Source organism: Hyla sarda, chromosome 5 (genome assembly GCF_029499605.1).
Source record: "Hyla sarda isolate aHylSar1 chromosome 5, aHylSar1.hap1, whole genome shotgun sequence".
Lineage (NCBI taxonomy): Eukaryota > Metazoa > Chordata > Amphibia > Anura > Hylidae > Hyla > Hyla sarda.
In genome coordinates, this window is record NC_079193.1 from 81,466,598 (window position 1) to 81,483,939 (window position 17,342).

General features: G+C 45.7%; 1 protein-coding gene across 4 annotated transcripts in view; it reads left to right on the plus strand.

Moving 5' to 3' along the window:
- STK31 (serine/threonine kinase 31) overlaps nt 1-17,342 on the plus strand; it is a 182,190-nt gene that overhangs the window by 133 nt on the left and 164,715 nt on the right. Inside the window, exon 1 of one of the 4 annotated variants that reach the window (XM_056519807.1) lies at nt 8-32. The exons of 1 other annotated variant lie outside the window; for it this stretch is intronic. Coding sequence is in view for 1 of the 3 variants with exons in the window: in XM_056519804.1 (XP_056375779.1) it covers nt 102-125 (24 nt within the window). In the remaining 2 variants the exon portion in view is untranslated. Of the gene's footprint in view, nt 1-7; nt 33-86; nt 126-483; nt 508-17,342 lie in introns of those variants that run through there. 2 more of the 4 variants (XM_056519804.1, XM_056519808.1) reach the window with 2 other exon arrangements.

The following is a 17,342-nucleotide window of genomic DNA, read 5'->3' on the forward strand; positions in this document are numbered from 1 at the left end:
TGAGTTTCCGTGCCGCCTTAGGAGGTCTTTTGGTAATGTCCGTGTGAGAAAATGTAGGGTTCACCGAGTGTGAGGGCCGGGCGGAATGAACAGGAGAGGAGATGTTAAGCGGGTCGGGACTGTGGGTAATGCCCAGCTCACACTGACGCGGTACCGCAGCTACATTTCTCATGGATAGCAGATGGCTGACAAATCAAACGTTCCTAGAAGTTTCCTACATAGAACAAAACCGTAAACTGTGTAAAATCGTTCCGTTATACCAGTGTTTCTCAACCAGGGTGCTTCCAGCTGTTGCAAAACTACAACTCCCAGCATGCCCGGACAGCCTTTGGCTGGGAGTTGTAGTTTTGCAACAGCTGGAAGCACCCTGGTTGAGAAACACTGTTATACTGTTACTGCTCCCCGATCAGACCACCCTTGCCATGTCCCTGGGAGAGCCCGAGCTCATCACTGATCTCCACAGGGTCCACCACTGTCCGGGAGACTGGCCCCTGCTGGTGTGTACAGGTATTGCAGCCGATCCTTTGCCTCTGATTTGGCAGCTGCTTTTCTTATCTTGCTCTGTATGTAATGTTCTGCTCATGGATATATAGACCAAAAAGCCATAGGAGTCATTTAGAAAAATAAAAACCAATTTTATTGATATGCACTAAAATCAGGCACACACATGTAGAGGAAGACAATGCGGCAAAACCGCCCCCCCCCCCAAAAAAAAAAATCATGTGACCCGCGAGCGCTGTTCTGCCCCCCCCCCCCCAAATCATGTTACCCGCCAGCGCTGTTCTGCTCCCCGCAATTAATTATCAGCCCAGTGAGGTATTGCTCACATATGTCACACGCAAGCACTGCCCTCCTCCTCTTTGTTGGGGGCCGCCGGCGATGGAACTCTATACTGTACACCAGTGGTCTCCAACCTGTGGACCTCCAGATGTTGCAAAACTACAACTCCCAGCATGCCCGGGCATGTTGGGAGTTGTAGTTTTGCAACAGCTGGAGGTCCGCAGGTTGGAGACCACTGCTGTACGCTGTATCCCTATGCCCGGGCTGCAAAAGATAAAGAAAAAATAAACTTTAAAGGAGTACTCCAGGATAAGAGAACTTAGTTTCAGATCGGGGGGGGGGGGGTCCGAGCTCTGGGGCCCCCAGTGATCTCCTGTACGGGGCCCTCGGCTCTTTGCCGAAATAGCGCATTTTGACCACCGCATGATGCGTTGGCCAACACGCTCCCTCAATACATTTCTATGGCAGAGGCGGAGGCTGCTGATTGCAGCGCTCCGGCTCTCCCATAGAGATGTATTGAGGGGGCGGGTCGGCTGCTGCGTCATGCGGTGGTCGGACACACCCCCTGGCCGCTGACTGTCGGGGCCCCGTACGGGAGATCGCGGGGGGCCCCCAGCGGTCGGACCCCCCGCGATCTGAAACTTATCCCCTATCCTTAGGATAGGGGATAAGTTTTCTTATCCGGGAGTACTCCTTTAACTTACCTACGTCAGCCTTATGCTGGGGACGGGAATGTCTGAGAGCAGTCAGCCTATCACCGGCCGCAGCGATGTCCCGCCCCGGCCAGTGATAGGCTGAGCCCACTGTCATGTAAGAAGCCGGCTTCTTACATGACAGTGGGCTCAGCCTATCACTGGCCGGGGCGGGACATCGCTGCGGCCGGTGATAGGCTGACGGCTGTCCGACGTTCCAGTCCCCAGGAACAGCGTGTGGCCGACGTAGGTAAGTTAAAGTTTATTTTGTTTATCTTTTGCAGCCCGGGCATAGGGATACAGGGTACAGCAGTGTTCTCAAACCTGCGGACCTCCAGCTGTTGCAAAACTATAACTACCTGCATGCTCGGACAGCCGTTGTCATCTGCAGGTTGGAGACCACTGGCGTACAGTATAGAGTTCCAGCACCGGCGGCCGCAACAAAGAGGAGGAGGGCAGTGCTTGCAGGTGACATATGTGAGTAGTACCCCGCTGGGCTGATAATTGTGGGGGAGTTACATAGTTACATAGTTAGTACGGTCGAAAAAAGACATATGTCCAACAAGTTCAACCAGGGAATTAAGGGGTAGGGGAGTAGAACAGTGCTGGCGGGTAACATGATTTGGGGGGGGAGTTGGGGAGCAGATCAGTGCTGGCGGGTGACTTATGATTAGTTCCCCGATGTGGGGACAGCGCTGGGCTGATAATTCATTAATTCCCAAGGGGGAGGGGCCAAACCGGTATTGCGGTATGGGGAAAAATCCATATTGTGCAGCACAAAAATTTTGGTATTTGCTATGAACTGGTATACCGTTCAGCCCTACTTTGAACAGACATGTATATATTGCATTTTGAAAGTAAAGTGCATAGTATGATACCCACATAGGACCTGGAGGTCGCAAAAAAGTAGCAGGGACTGGGATGCCGCCACTCCAACGTGCGTTTCGGCATGCTGGCCTTTGTCCGGACCTTTTTTGTGTAGTTTTGGAGTCATATTTGTGATAGGGGTTATCTACTATCGGAGGGTGTTACAGGCGATTTCCCCTTTTTCCCCACACACCTACTTTCTCCCTTTGTTTGCTCTATCTCTTTATATGTTTGCTCATTGATATATTAGATCTGGTGATTCTCCGGTGTAGAAATTGTTACACACACTATGGCCCTGTTCACACTGCAGGGATTCCGCACAGATTCCACCACTTGCAGCAGCCTCCTGCTGATCCCAATGGGATTCTACTGCTATGTAAACATGTTATACAGTACATTAGTGAAACTTCCGTCAAGGAATCATATTCTAGCGGCAGAATCCACCAGACGTGTCACTTGTCAATGGGATGTCACTTATGCCCGTGGCAGATCGCTACAGAAATAAGAACAGATTCACTGAGAAAATTACGGATATACCGCCAAGAGTGGTCTTGTTCATTTTTTGGGGGCAAAATCCGCTGCACAGACACTGCCGACTATAAGGACAGCAATGTTCGCAGGGTTCTAGCGCCAATTGATTCAGTTGACGCTGGCTGCATTCAAAGTCTCCGGCCCAGTTTTGCCTCGCCGGAAATTCTGTAGTGTAAATTTAACCACACAATTTCCAAGAGGAAATTCTGAGAGGAATCAGCTTGTAGCAGCGACACTTCAGATGCGGACCGGGATTCCGCCAAAAGAATGAATAACATTTCAGTAAAGCCCTTACACCCACCCACCGAAGCATAGTCCCACCCCCGCCTGGAGATCATGTGACTTAGGGAATGCTGGGGAAGGTCAGAGACAACAGTAAGATAAAAAGACATGCACTACAGAACTTCTGGGTGTGGGTCCTGTGCATGAAAAAAAGGGAGAATGTTTAAACGGGTATTCTGACAGTTAAAGGGGGGTTATCTAGATTTCAAAATTTACAATTAATAAGTAGGATGGCAGAACATTAACCCCTTAACGACAATGGACGTAAATGTACGTCATGGTGATGTGGTACTTAGCGCACCATGACGTACATTTACACGCCACCATGATCGGGAGCACCGGAGCGATGCTCGCGTCATGCCTGGCTATCAGCAGCCAGGGACCCGCCGGTAATGGCGGACATCCGCGAACGCGCGGATGTCTGCCATTAACCCCTTAGATGTCGTGATCAATACAGATCGCAGCAGTGCGGTACTTTGGATGATCGGATCTCCCACAGCGCAGCCGCAGGGATCCGATCATCCAGCATGGCGGCCGGAGGTCCCCTCACCTAGCTCCGGCCGTCTCCCGGGGTCTTCTGCTCTGGTCTATGATCGAGCAGACCAGAGCAGAAGATCACCGATAATACTGATCAGTGCTATGTCCTATACATAGCACTGAAGAGTCCATATGGGGACCTAAAAAATAAACAAATAAAAAAATGTGAAAAATCCCCTCCCCCAATAAAAAGTAAAATGTCCGTTTTTCCCATTTTACCCCCCAAAAAGCTTAAAAAAAAAAAAAATTAATACACATATTAGGTATGGCCACGTGCGTAAAAGTCTGAAATATTAAAATATGTTGTTAATTATCCCGTACGGTGAACGGCGTAAACGTAAAAAAAAATTTAAAAGTCCAAAATTGCTGCTTTTTTGTCACAATTTATTCCCAAAAAAATTTATAAAAATTTTATAAAAAGTAAAACCTAAGCAAAAGTGGTACTGATAAAAACTACAGATCGTGGCACAAAAAATGAGCCCTCATGTCGCCCCATATATGGAAAAATTAGAAAGTTATAGGTGGTACAATTATAGAAAAGCATATAACATGGGTATCATTTTAATCGTATAGACCCACAGAATAAATAAAACGTCATTTTTACCAAAAAGTGTACTGCGTGAAAACAAAAACTTCCAAAATTTGCTAAATTGTGGTTTTCTTTTCAATTCTCCCACATAAATAATATTTGTTTGGTTGCACCGTACATTTTATGGTAAAATAAGTGATGTCATTACAAAGTACAATTTGGTGACGCAAAAAACAAGCCCTTATATGGGTCTGTGGATGGAAATATAAGAGAGTTATGATTTTTAGAAGGAGAGGAAGAAAAAACTAAAATGCAAAAATAAAATTGGTCTGGTCCTTGAGGCCAAAATGGGCCTGGTCCTTAAGGGGTTACTGGTGCCAGAAAGTTAAACAGATTTGTAAATTACTTCTATTAAAAAATCTTAATCCTTCCAGTACTTATTAGCTACTGAATACTAAAGAGGAAATTCTTTTCTTTTTGGAACACAGTGCTCTCTGCTGAATCACGAGCACAGTGCTCTCTGCTGTCATCTCTGTCCATTTTAAGAACTGACCAGAGCAGCATATATTTGCTATGGGGATTTGCTCTTACTCTGGACAGTTTTTAAAATGGCCAGAGATGTCAGCAGAGAGCACTGTGGTCATGATGTCAGCAGAGAGCTCTGTGTTCCAAAAAGAAAAGAATTCCCTCTGTAGTATTCAGTAGCTAATAAGTACTGGAAGGATTAAGATTTTTTAATAGAAGTAATTTACAAATCTGTAACTTTATGGCACCAGTTGATTTAAAAAAATGTTTTTTTCCACCGAAGTACCCCTTTAACCCCTTAAGGACCAAGCCCATTTTGTCCTTAAGGACCAGGCCAATTTTATTTTTGCATTTTCGTTTTTTCCTCCTCGTCTTCTAAAAATCGTAACTTTTAGATTTTCATCCACAGACTAGTATGAGGGCTTGTTTTTTGTGTGACTAGTTGTCCTGCTTAATGACATCACTCATTTTACCATAAAATGTATTGCGCAACCAAAAAAATACTATTTGTGTGGGGAAATTAAAAAGAAAACCGCAATTTAGCAAATTTTGGAAGGTTTCGTTTTCTCGCCGTACAATTTACGGTAAAAATGACGTTCTTTATTCTGTGGGTCACTACAATTAAAATGTTACCCATGATGATATACTTTTCTATTATTGTTGCGCTTAAAAAAAAATCGCAAATTTTAAACCAAATTAGTATGTTTAAAATCCTTCTATTTTGACGACCTATAACTTTTTCAATTTCCCGTAAAAGCGGCGGTATGAGGGCTAATTTTTTGCACCATGATCTGTACTTTTTATTGATACCACATTTGTGTTTATAAAACTTTTATACATTTTTTTATAATTTTTTAATAAAATGTGACAAAAATGCAGCAATTTTGCGCTTTTGTTTCCCGATTGTTCCAGCCAATCACAACTCTCTGCAGGAAATATGAATAGGTGTATATATACATCAGTGCCAGGGACCATAGAAGAGCGGCCGCCCGCATCTATACATTATACAGGAGGATCACAGCAGGTGTCAGGAAGAGTGATACTCACTGCGATCTGTCTATTAATGCAGGTACTACTGCTCCCAGCATGGAGCAGAGTGTACTCCATGTTGGGAGTAGTAGTAGCCGCAGTAAGGGACAGATCACAGCGGATGTCACGTCAGGACGTTTTGCGGCCCCATCGGGCACCCGTAGGCCTTCCTCGATCTGACAGGTCGTCCCCCACCCGCCGACCTTTCTCGCGTGGTTGGTCGCCTCTTCCTTGATGCCTGGTCTACGCACATTCATTGTCCTGGTTCCTTCAGGGGAACGTTTTCGAGGTTTATTCCAACTGCTTTGTGGTCCCCAAGAAAGGCGTTTCTGTTCGCCCAATCTTGGTTCTCGAGTATCTCAGCCAGCATCTTCTGCTTCCCATCCCGAATGGAGTCTCTCCGTTCGGTGCTAGCGTCCCTGGTTCATGGGGAATTTTCTTTCCTTGGTGGACATAAAGAATGCCTGCCTCCACATCTCATTGTTCCGGTCATCAGCCGTACCTCCGCTTTGCAGTTCCGGACGGCCTTTTTCTATTGTGGCTCTCCATTTCGGTCTGGCCACTTCTACCTTTTAACAAAGTCCCGGCGCCTGTGATAGCCCCTTTTACGGAAAACAGTTGTTTCCGTGATTCCTTACTTGGACGACCTTCTGATCAGAGTTCCAGCCAGGGCCCAGATCCTGGAGAGTCTTGGTCTCAACATCCAGACCTTGTGTCTCTTCGGTTGGATGGTCATTCCGGACAAGTCCAACTGCTTTCCTGGGGCTCCAGTTCGCCGCGGCCTCTGCCCACTTTCAACTCTGCCGACCAATCGGCTGACTCTCTTATCAAGAAGCCGATGACTTCGGCACCCTGCTCCAGGTTCCATTCACTTTTGCATGGATGTCCTGGGTCGGTTAGCGGCGGCCGGGAAGGCCATGCCATTTGCCCAGTTTCATCACCGACCTCTTCAATTGGTGATTCTCTTTTGGTGGGACAGGTCTCCATTGTCACTCGACAGTCTTGTCGGTTCCTTCTATGGTGGCTTCGTTTCCCCCCTGCTTTTTCGGGGGCGCTCCTTCCTGCCCCTCCCTGCCAGTCTTTCGGGCTGGGGAGGTGTTTTCAAGGACAGGCCCGTCTGGGGCCTTGGTCCCTCGAGAAGCCCTTTTCCCCTTCAACATGTTGGGGCCTAGGGCAATCCTTTCTTTGCTTGCTTCTTGGGAAATTCCCTTCTGGTCGGAACTCAGGTTTCTGGCCATCTCAGCGCTTTTCATTCCGGGCGTTTCTGGGATGTGGTCTTTCTCAGCCGATCCTCAGCCGTCCAAGGCGAGTGGTCCCTAAATTCGGAGGTGTTTGCAGTGATCTGCAACCTCTGGGGCGCTCCAGGCGTGGACCTCTGCATGTCCCGCCACAACCAAGTGTTCCTCTTTCTTGGTCGGGCTTTGCCCTACCTTATCTGTTTATTGGTCGGGCTTTGCCCTACCTTATCTGTTTCATCCCCTTCCTCACTTTTCGGGGTCCTGAGGAAACTCATAGCAGAGTGGCCCAGACTGGCCCCGGCGGGCGTGGTACGTCGTCGTGGTCAGGCTCCTGTACTACTTACCTCTGCACCTTCCCTATCGTCCAGACCTCCTATATCAGGTCTCCTGTGCCACCCCTATTTACCGTCTCTGCTTTTGACGGCGTGGCGTTCAGACAGCGGTTCTGAGGACCCGCTGTTTCTCTTCCCAAGTGGTTCACACCATGCTAAGGGCTCACAAGCCTTCCTCTGCAAAGGTTTACCACCATACCTGGCGGTCTTATTTCTGTTGGTGTGAAACTCTGCCTTTTTCTCCGGTCGTGGTTGGCTTTCGGCCGTTTCCATTATTTTTCAACGTTCTTTGGCGTTCAATTATCATGTCCGAACCTATTTCAGGGAGTGGCAGAAGCTGCCCCTCCTTATCAGTCCCCTTTTTTCCCTTGGGACTTACACTTGGTCTTAGGTGCTCTGCAGGACGCCCCTTTTGACCATCTCAGGGACATTGCTTATTGCTCTTACCTCTGTTAGGAGGGTGTCATAGCTGGTAGCTCTCTCCTGACATTCTCCCTTCCTGGTGGTATACCAGGACAAGTTGTTTTCCGTCCAGGTCCGTCCTTCTTACCTTAGATGTTTTTTTGACTTTTTCATCTCAATGAGAACATCGTCCTACCGTCCTCTTATCCGGCCCCTTCTCATTCCTGGAAGCATTTGTTCCACAACCTGGTTGTGGTGAGGGCTGTTCGGACTTCTCTCCCTTTTTGTTTTTGCGGAAGGTCATTGTATAGGTCAAGCTGCTTCTACGACCACCATTTTTCGGTGGATCCGGTCTGCTCTTTTTGGGAGCTTACTGCTGCAAGAGGAAGATCCCACCCTTCAGGGGTTTGGCACCATTCCACCTGTTTTTCGGGGCATCCTGGGCCCTCCGCAACATGGCTTCGGCCTTGCAGTTCTGTAAGGCGTCCGCGTGGTCGTCTTTGTACACTTTCTCAAGGTGCTACCAGATTCATGCCTTCGCATCGGTTGATGCTACACTGGGCTGTAAGATGTTGCAAACAGCGGTGGTCCAACCGTCCACCTGTCTGATTCCTTACCCACTTTGGTACGTCCCATGGTCTGTGTCCCCCAATGGAGCAGATAGAGAAAAGGAGATTTTTTATGCTTACTGTATTCCATTGGGGGACACAGCTCCCCCCTTTTTTCTGGTGTTCCTATTTCATTTATCTGTCCGAAGGTGTGTTCAGTTGCATTTTCTTCTGATTGCTCGGACAGTTTGTGGTTTTCTCTTGACCTGTCGGTCTTCTCCTATTGCTCTGTGACTAAAACTGATTACCTCAGGTGCCTGTGGGCGGGTATACCCTGCTGAGAGGAGCCGACTTCTCTTGTTGCCATAGTGTCGAACCTCCTAGTGACAGCAGAATACACCCATGGTCTGTGTCCCCCAATGGATCCTTCAAGAAAGAGATTTTATGGTAAGCATAAAAAAATCTTTTTTTCCCAATGTGTTGTGTTTTTTTTTTTTTTTTATTGATTTTTCAGGCTTAGTAGTGGAAGCCGGTCTTATTGACGAAATCCATTACTAAGCCAGGGCTTAGCATTAACCCCAAAAACAGCTAGCGCTAGCCCCCAATTATTGTCCCGGTACCCACCGCCACAGGGGTGTCGGGAAGAGCTGGTACCAACAGGCCCGAAGCCTCAAAAATGGCGCTCCTGGGCCTAGGCGGTAACAGGCTGGCGTTATTTAGGCTGGGGAGGGCCAGTAACAATGGTCCTCGCCCACCCTGGTAACGTCAGGCTGTTGCTGTTTGGTTGGTATTGTGCTGAGAATGAAAATACGGGGAACCCTATGCGTTTTTTAAAAAATTTTTTATAAATAAAAAAAACGCATAGGGTTCCCCTGTATTTTCATTCTCAGCACAATATCAACCAAACAGCAACAGCCTGAGGTTACCAGGCTGTTTTTGGGGCTAACGCTAAGCCCTGGTTTAGTAATGGATTCCGTCTATTAGACATCTTCCACTACTAAGCCTGAAAATTCAATAAAAAAATAAAAAATAAAACACATTGGAAAAATTATTTTATTTTTAAAAACACTCCCCCACAGCCCTCGTTAACAATTTTATTAAAAGAAAAAAAAAACTGTTCATCTGCTGTAATCCATGGAATCCGCCGTAATCCTCTGCATACACGGATCTGAAACGAGAAGAAAAAAAAAACACTAAAAATTGGCTAGTACATTTTTGTCGCTGTCCGCTGGGGAAAGCGCCCATAATGCAATGTCTACTTAAACAGGGAGCCTCCAATTGGTGCAAAATTACAACTCGCAGCATGCTGGGAGTTGTAGTTTAGCAACAGCTGTAGTCTCCCTGTCTGGGTAGAGACTGCCAGAAGGGTCTGTTCACATTATACAAAGCGGACAATGTGAACAGAGCTTCAGACGTACTAGCCTGGCTCCCGTCTAGCTCCGCCCCCTAATGACGTCATCACTAGGGGGCAGAGCTATGCGGGGACAGGGAGCGAGGAAGGTAAGTGGGCCCCGTGTTCTGTATACACTATATACAGGTATCTATAGATAGCTGTATATTCTGTGTACCGCCCAAAGGGGCAAAAGGAGCAGGGAGTCCTGTCAGTATAGGGACAAAATTCCCGCCTCCTGTATAGTATACACGGGTACACTATGCCCCCCTTTATACAATACGACCAGGGGAGGTGAGTAGTGATGCTGTACATCACTCATCTCCTTACACTCCGTGGACCGGGCGCTCAGCATCTGACCCACAGAGTGGTACCTGAAGACAGTGAAAAACTGCCACAGGGGACAAAACTGGCTGTTTCCACATGCCAGGAAAAACGCCAGAAAAACTGAAAATCCGTGGCAGTTTTCCTGGCGTTTTTGCTGGTGGGAAAAAACATCAGTTGAATTCTAGCCTTAATAAAGTAATTTACAAATCTGTTTAACTTTCTGACACCAGTTGATTTAAAAAAAAAAAAAAAAAAGTTTTTCACCGGAGTACCCCTTTAACTTACTGATTAGAAATCTGTTAAAGTGTTGCCCCGATGCAATTGTTTTGCTGGGTGTCATGTGACAGGAGCCACTGCCTCTCAGCTCTCTGTAACAATTCGTATTGTAAGCTCCCATAATGAGCAGAGCTGAGACAACGAAACATCACAGATCAAGTAACATTTCATTCCCTGCCTCTAACCCCCGTAAAATGCCACTCTACTAGTGAGGCTATGTCCACATGGGCAAATGCCGGCAGAACATGCATTTCCGTCCAGACTCTGCAGAAAGAATAGACATGTCTATTATTTTTGCAGACTCTTGAATCAGCGTTTCCGCAGTAGAAAAATCTGTCGAGGAAATTCCGCCGTGTGCACAACACAGCAGAATCCCATTGAAATCAATGGGACTCTGCTGCAGCAGAATGTCCGCGCGGAATTCTGCATGGAAATTCCATCGTGTGACCCCTGACCCTGTGCTCTGTGGCCGAAATTTATCATTGTCTTTAGACTGTATTTTGTGTCTAGAAAAGGCCCAAAAAAGGTACAAGCAGGGTTTATTTGCGCCTTTTGGTTTACACATTTCTGCTGATTTTGAGTTGCAATCCACTGATTTTGGCAATACAGTGATCCCTCAACTTACAATGGCCTCAACATACAATAGTTTCAACATACAATGGTCTTTTTTGGACCATTCTAAGTTGAAACCAGACTCGACATACAATGTACAGACAGTGCAGATCTGTGAAACATTTCAATGGCTGGAAGAACCGACCAATCAGAATGGGCATTTTACTGGTAAAACCCCTGTATTCCTGAAGCGTATGCACTGACTGATGTCTGCTAGCGCTCCCTACAGTACAGGGAGGTATTACTTGTTCTTCTGTACACTTTACCTGTACCTTTGGACACCAGGTGGGGGAGACTCCATGTTACTTTTTTAGGACACTGTGTACTGTTCAGGACCCATAGACCAGTATTTCCCAAGCAGGGTGCCCCCAGCTGTTGCAAAACTACATCTCCCATCATGCCTGGACAGCCTTTGGCTGACATAGACAGTGATTTCAGCTCCCAGCAGCTCTTTCTCACTTTTATTTTCAAGAATTTGCTTTATCTGTATTAGTTATCTACTTATTTTTCTTTAATTTTCACCTTTTCCTATTTTTGGATGACATTTTGGTGCCTTTAGAACCAATTACCAGGTTTCCATAGAGTTCTGGTCTCAACATACAATGGTCCAACAAACAATGGTCGTCCTGGAACCAATTAATATTGTAACTTGAGAGACTAATGTAGATATAATTTGGAAGAGTTTTGTTAAAAGGAGCATAAAAGGCGCAAAGCCTCTGAAAAGTCTCTAAAACGACACCAGCCCAGACTTAGCTTAGCTTTTTGGTGTATGTGAAGAGAGAAATTTCAGAGAATGTGACCTGCACAAAATTTATCAAATGCTCTGCACATTACCAGCACTCAAAAAAAGGTGTAGAAAAATGCTTCTTACACCTACAATGATAAATGGGGGCCTGTGTCTTTCATGCACAGCTGGCCTGCCCTCATGACAATCTTCATAGCAGCGCTGCCCCTTCACCACACTATATATAACAGTAGCTGCCTAGCACGGCCAGACCTACCTTTACAGTGCTCTGAGGCAAGGTCCTGCAGGACACAGGATAAGACCGTCCTGCTGTGTTGGGTGTAGAGTCGCTACCCAGCAGGTGCAAGTAGAACTTTTCACTTAAAAAAAAAATAAAAAAAATTCAAATTGCCCTATTTCTCTCTATGGAGCTGTTTGAGTAGTATTTTTTTTGCCATGAGCTGTAGTTTTTATCACTACCACTTCTGCATATATGTGATTTGTATGATCACTTTTACTCTTTCTTCTGAAATCTGGTATTGTTCAGCATTTAGGCTGTTCACCGTACAGGATAAATAATGTTATATCTTAATAGTTCAGACAATTTCACATATAGCTGTATCAAATATGTTTATTTTTTACGTGAAACATGGGAAAAGGGGGGGGTGCTGGATTAGATTTTTTTTTATTAGGGTAGGGGGTTTTGTGAGCAATCATTCGTGCACAGTAGTATTGCTCATTGTGATCATCACAAGACTATATTATAAGGTTGCCAAGTCCAGCACTGAGACCTTCAGAAGTCCTCCAGCTGTTATGGAGACCGATCTGACCCCTAGAGTCACATTATGGGGGTGCTGATCGACTTGCTGTCAGACATGGCTCCTGTCAAAAACAGATTAACCCCTTAACGACCACGGACGTAAATGTACGTCCTCGTTTGGCGAGACTTGCCGCACCAGGACGTACATTTACGTCCTCCTGTGTATGACCACAAGCATCGGAACGGTGCGCGCGACATACACGGCAGGTCCCGGCTGCTAGCAGCAGCCGGGGACCCACCTGTAATGGCCGACATCCGCGATCGGATGCCTCATCTGCAGCATTGCGGTACTTTGAATGGATGATCGGATCGCCTGCAGCGATCCGATCATCCAGAATGGCGGCCGGAGGTCCCCTCACCTGGCTCCTGCAGTCTCCCGGGGTCTTCTGCTCTGGTCTGAGATTGAGCAGACCAGAGCAGAAGATCACCGATAATACTGAGCAGTGCTGTGTCATAAACATAGCACTGAACAGTATTAGCAATCAAAGGATTGCTATAGATAGTCCCCTATGGGGACATAAAAAGTGTAAAAAAAAAAAAAAAAAAAAAAAAAAAAAAAAAAAAAAAAAAAAAAATCCCTTTCCCCAATAAAAATGGAAATTGTCAGTTTTTCCCATTTCACCCCCAAAAAGCGTAATTGTTTTTTTAATACACATATTTGGTATCGCTGCGTGCGTAAATGTCAGAACTATCAAAATATAATGTTAATAATCCCGTATGGTGAATGGCGTGGACGTAAAAAAAATTAGCCCTCATACCGCCCTCTATACGGAAAAATGGAAACGTTTAGTTGGTCAAAATAGGGCGATTTTAGATTACTGATTTTGTACAAAAAGTTTTAGATTTTTTTTTTAAGTGGTACAAAAATCTAAAAGTATCTAGCCATGGGTATCATTTTAATCATATTGACCCACAGAATAAAGAATACCGTAAATTGTACAGTGTGAAAACGAACCCTCCAAAATGTGCAAAATTTTGGTTTTCATTGAATTTCCTCCCTAAAAATTTTTTTTTGGGGTTCGCCATACATTTTTGGGTAAAATGAGAGGTTGCATAACAAAGTACAATTGGTCACGCAAAAAACAAGCCCTTATATGGGTCTGTAGATGGAAATATAAAAGAGTTATGGATTTTAGAAAGAGAGGAGGAAAAAACTAAAGCGCAAAAATAAAATTGGCCTGGTCCTTAAGGTGAAAATGGGCTTGGTCCTTAAAGGGTAAAATGGAGTGAACACTGTATTTAAGAGGTTCATGACCATCATCAACATAATCACTGATGCCAGTCGTTCACTGTGAGTGTGGGTCTGACCCACAAAGCCCTATCTATCATATGCTCGGGTGAGCGCTGAAGGTTTACATTTTTTTAAGTTTTCCTGCTACCATATGACGTCTTGAACATTTTGTAGCTGTGCTTGGTATTGCTGTGGTACCTTTAGACATCCAGCGGGAGTTCACGAACTGGACCCACAACAACCTAATGTTGATAACGTGAGTCCTAAGGATAGGCTATCAATTTTAAAACCCTGGTTAACCCCTTTAGAGTCTTTTCACACATACAGTATCCTGCGCAGATTTTATGCGCATGATTTTATGCTGCAAATTTCAGTGCAAACTAATTAAACACAGCTTCAAATCTTCAGCTTCAAATCCTCTGCATCAAATATACGCAGTATGCTGTATGTGTGAATAGACTCTTAACCCCTTAAGGACACATGACGTTTTCATACGTCTCCATTTCCGAGTCCTTAAGGACACATGACGTATGAGAACGTCATGTGTTTTACCGGCCCCCCGCAACCATCTGGAGCGGAGCCGGTCCCCGATGCCTGCTGAAATCGTTCAGCAGGCATCGGGGCATATCGCCCAGGGGGGTCATTATGACCCCCCATGTCGGCGATGGCCGCAGATCGCTGGACAATTCAGTCCAGCGATCTGCGGCGGATTCCGGGTCAATCGGGTCTCCAGTGACCCGGTGACCCGGAATTATTGGCTGATCGGGGCCGTCAGAGACGGCCCCGAACAGCCAGAGCCAGCAGGGGTGAGGTGGCACTGGTGCCACCTCACGATCGCCCTGATTCGTCGGCCGGATTACCGGCCGACCAATCAGGGCGCCTGCTGCGGGTGTCACTCCCGCAACCCGCTCCGCCCCTCTTCCGGAGGACGTGAGTGGGTGCGGGACGTGCACCCCGGGTGCTGGGGACCCAGATCCCCGGCGCCCCTGTTGGGATCGGGGCCCCAGGAGCAGCGGCGGCAGCGGAGACGACGAGGGACTGACCTGGTGCAGCGAGGATCGTTGGAGGTGAGTGACAGCCTCCTGCTGTTGCTTAGCAACAGCTCCCAGCATGCAAAAAGGGCATGCTGGGAGCTGTAGTTATGCAACAGCAGGAGGCAGACCACCACAACTCCCAGCATGCCCTTATGGGCATGCTGGGACTTGTAGTTTTGCAACAGCTGGAGGCACATTCTTTCTATGGAAAAGTGTACCTTCAGCTGTTGTGTAACTACAACTCCCAGCTTGCACAATCAGCTAAAGTGCATGCTGGGAGTTGTAGTGGTGCATCTGGTGGTTGCATAACTACAACTCCCAGCATGCCCGTTGGCTGTCGGTGACTGCTGAGAGTTGTAGTTTTGCAACAGCTGAAGACACACTGAGTTAAGTAGCAAACCAGTGTGTCTCCAGCTGTTGCATAACTACAATCCCCAGCATCCCCAGCCAAAGTAGTATGCCTCCAGCTGTTGCATAACTTCAACACCCAGCATGCCCTTCCGCTGTCCGTACATGCTGGGGGTTGTAGCTTTTGCAACAGCTGAAGGCACACTGGTTGCAAAACACTGAGTTTGTTACCAAACTCGGTGTTTCACAACCAGTGTGCCTCCAGCTGTTGCAAAACTACAACTCCCAGCATGCACTGATAGACCGTACATGCTGGGAGTTGTAGTTTTGCAACAGCTGGATTTCCCCCCCCCCCCCCAATGTGAACGTACAGGGTACACTCACATGGGCGGAGGATTACAGTAAGTATCCGGCTGCAAGTTTGAGCTGCGTCAAATTTTCTGCCGTAGCTCAAACTGCCAGCGAGAAACTACTGTGAACCCCCGCCCGTGCGACTGTACCCTAAAAACACTACACTACACTAACACAAAATAAAATAAAAAGTTAAAACACTACATATACACATACCCCTATACAACCCCCCTCCCCAATAAAAATGAAAAACGTCTGGTACGCCACTGTTTCCAAAACGGAGCCTCCAGCTGTTGCAAAACAACTACTCCCAGTATTGCCAGATAGCCGTTGACTGTCCAGGCATGCTGGGAGTTTTACAACAGCTGGAGGCACCCTGTTTGGGAATCACTGGCGTAGAATACCCCTATGTCCACCCCAATGCAAGTCCCTAATTTAGGCCTCAAATGCGCATGGCGCTCTCACTTTGGAGCCCTGTCGTATTTCAAGGCAACAGTTTAGGGCCACATATGGGGTATCGCCGTACTCGGGAGAAATTGGGCTTCAAATTTTGGGGGGTATTTTCTGCTATTACCCTTTTAAAAAATGTAAAATTTTTGGGAAAACAAGCATTTTAGGTAAAAAAAAATATATATTTTTTTACATATGCAAAAGTCGTGAAACACCTGTAGGGTATTAAGGTTCAAATTACCCCTTGTTACGTTCCCCGAGGGGTCTAGTTTCCAAAATGGTATGTCATGTGTTTTTTTTTTTTGCTGTCCTGGCACCATAGGGGCTTCCTAAATGCGGCATGCCCCCAGAGCAAAATTCGCTTTCAAAAAGCCAAATGTGACTCCTTCTCTTCTGAGACCTGTAGTGCGCCAGCAGAGCACTTTTCACACCCATATGGGGTGTTTTCTGAATCGGGAGAAATTGGGCTTCAAATTTTGGGGGGTATTTTCTGCTATTACCCTTTTTAAAAATGTAAAATTTTTGTGAAACCAAGCATTTTAGGTAAAAAAAATATATATTTTTTTTACATATGCAAAAGTCGTGAATCACCTGTAGGGTATTAAGGTTCACTTTACCCCTTATTACGTTCCCTGAGGGGTCTAGTTTCCAAAATGGTATGCCATGTGTTTTTTTTTGCTGTCCTGGCACCATAGGGGCTTCCTAAATGCGGCATGCCCCCCAAAAACCATTTGTCGCTCCTTCCCTTCTGAGCCCTCTACTGCGCCCGCCGAACAATTAACATAGACATATGAGGTATGTGCTTACTCGAGAGAAATTGGGTTTCAAATACAAGTAAAAATTTTCTCCTTTTTATCCCTTGCAAAAATTCAAAAATTGGGTCTACAAGAACATGCAAGTGTAAAAAATTAAGATTTTGAATTTTCTCCTTCACTTTGCTGCTATTCCTGTGAAACACCTAAAGGATTAATACACTTAATGAATGTTTTTTTGAATACTTTAGGGGGTGTAGTTTTTATAATGGGGTCTTTTATGGGGTATTTCTAACATGAAGACCCTTCAAATCCACTTCAAAACTGAACTGGTCCCTGAAAAATAGTGAGTTTGAAATTTTTTTGAAAAATTTCAAAATTGCTGCTGAACTTTGAAGCCCTATGGTGTCTTCCAAAAGTAAAAACTCATAAATTTTATGATGCAAACATAAAGTAGACATATTGTATATGTGAACCCCAAAAAAATATATTTTGAATATCCATTTTCCTTACAAGCAGAGAGCTTCAAAGTTAGAAAAATGCAAAATTTTCATTTTTTTCATCAAATTTTGGGATTTTTCACCAAGAAAGGATGCAAGTTACCATAAAATTTTACCACTAAGTTAAAGTAGAATATGTCACGAAAAAACAATCTCGGAATCAGAATGAAAACTAAAAGCATTCCAGAGTTATTAATGTTTAAAAATCCAAATAATCAAGAAGAAAGTACAGGCA